Consider the following 2,071-nt stretch of genomic DNA (forward strand, 5'->3'; position numbering starts at 1 on the left):
AGCGCCATTTTAAAACATTTATTTTCATTATAAATTAAATCATGATTATAAATACAATGCAAATTCAACAGGTATCTTTCACCAGCAATAAAAACACAACCAAGAACAAGTTCATGCCAAATTGGTGACTATATTCCTGTAGCATCACAGCATTCATAATAGTTCATGGCATAAAGCCTAGAATATGCTGGCAAATGCAGTTACTTGTGCTATTAGTTTGCTTTTGGCACTTTTCACAAATAAGTAGGTTGCTGAACACTGGGAAGAAACCTGTGACTCACATCTGGGGGGTTAAACTACAACTTGACAGGTTAAGAAACGTACCCTAAAATCTGCTCACTGCATTAGAATTAAGCAATAAAGGGACAACCAATACTTTCAAAGCCATATAAAGCCCTTAAAAGACACAGACCCTCATTTTATATTCCTAAATATGTCTAAACTATGCACTTTCTGATTATTATAGCTTTATTTAGTTATATAAGAGCTGTTGGCGTGTACGTTTCAACACACAGAGCCTAAAGAATGCTTGTAAATTCTACAGTGCTTAGGCCCTGGTTGTCCTGTCCAAGCACATTCCCAGCATACCAGCACAACATCTGGACCCATCTGGAGGCCATTTTCCCCTCAGGCTCTGACATATAAACTATACACATACTCTAAATATACCTCACCTGTCCAATCACGCTGGGCAACATATGGATGCTTAGTGAACTTAAAGACAATTAGCACAGATAAACAAAACATATAGAGTATATGAAATCAGTCCACAAAGTAACAAGTTTGTGTTCTGACGTGGACAGCATCACTGCATCCCTTAATGCTCATTCAAGAGGAAGGAAGCGTGTGAACCTCTAGTGTGAGGTATTTATAGAAAACAGCAAAAATCTTATCATTTGCAATGCATTAATAATGTAGAGGTTCTTTTAAGGCTTTTGTCTATGCTGAATAGCAACCGCAAAAGTCAACTAATGCATTGACTAATGCACAAAGAAAGTTGTATGGATTATGACACATTAATGTGACATTTGTTAGCCGTGTGCTAAAAAGCATCTGTTTGCATTTAAAAGTCAGACCGCCCACTGAGGTTTCACATTACAACAGAAATGCCCGTCTGAGTATAAACCGTGCTGTAACCAGCAGGTTCTATTCAGTGATTGTAAAGTCCAATATTTAAACGTAATACATGGGAAAACATACAAAAATATAAACCTAGATATGACGATGTTCAGTTCCAAAAACATATCAAAATGTCATTGCTTCTTAGTTGTTTATAAGGAGTCTCTATGACATTGACGTGGTGGGAGACTGGACAGGCTGGAGGAACTCTGAAGTGAAAACAGCTTCCGCATACTCTTCACAAACATCCTGGAACTCTGCCGCCACATCAGCCAGAGTCTCAGCCATTAGCTCATCAGCCAGACTGCAGGAAACAAGGGAAAAAGAGAGTTACAGTTACAATCAATAAGTACACAGCACTTATTGATTGATTACATTAAAGGGATAGTTCACCCAAAAATATGGAACTATCCCTTAGTCATTATAAATGGCTCATTCAGTGAGAGAAAAAAATATGTTGGGTATATTTTTGTGTCAGTGTTGTTACTGTTAACTAAAACGAACTATTAAAAATCATTTATCTTTTTTTTTTTTTTGAAAATTAGAAATGTTGCCTTGGAAACTAACTGAAATAAACATTTTTATTTCAGTTTTAGTAAATGAACTTATTTAAAGGGTTAGTTCACCCAAAAATGGAAATTCTGTCATTAATTACTCACCCTCATGTCGTTTCAAACACATAAGACCTTCGTTCATCTTTGGAACACAAATTAAGATATTTTTGATGGAATCTAAGAGGTGTCTGACCCTAGACAGCAATACAACTGAAATGTTCCCAAGTCCAGAAACATAGCAAGGAGATCTGTAAAATAATCCATGTGACATCAGGGGTTCAACCGTAATTTTTACGAAGCTACGAGAATACTTTTTGTGCGAAAAAAAAAGAAAAAAAAAGACTTTATTCAACAATTCGTCTCCTCCGCGTCACCCTGGTGCCATTTTGGAGAATATC

General features: G+C 36.5%; 1 protein-coding gene across 1 annotated transcript in view; it reads right to left on the bottom strand.

Annotated features, from left to right (window-relative positions):
• LOC107723875 (protein moonraker-like) overlaps positions 1–2,071 on the bottom strand; it is an 18,010-nt gene continuing 15,939 nt past the window's right edge. Inside the window, 1 exon segment of the mRNA XM_016532604.1 lies at positions 1–1,423. Within this exon segment, the coding sequence (XP_016388090.1) occupies positions 1,285–1,423 (139 nt within the window). The 3' untranslated portion in view covers positions 1–1,284.

Source organism: Sinocyclocheilus rhinocerous, unplaced genomic scaffold, assembly GCF_001515625.1.
Source record: "Sinocyclocheilus rhinocerous isolate Xijiao unplaced genomic scaffold, SAMN03320098_v1.1 scaffold2650, whole genome shotgun sequence".
Lineage (NCBI taxonomy): Eukaryota > Metazoa > Chordata > Actinopteri > Cypriniformes > Cyprinidae > Sinocyclocheilus > Sinocyclocheilus rhinocerous.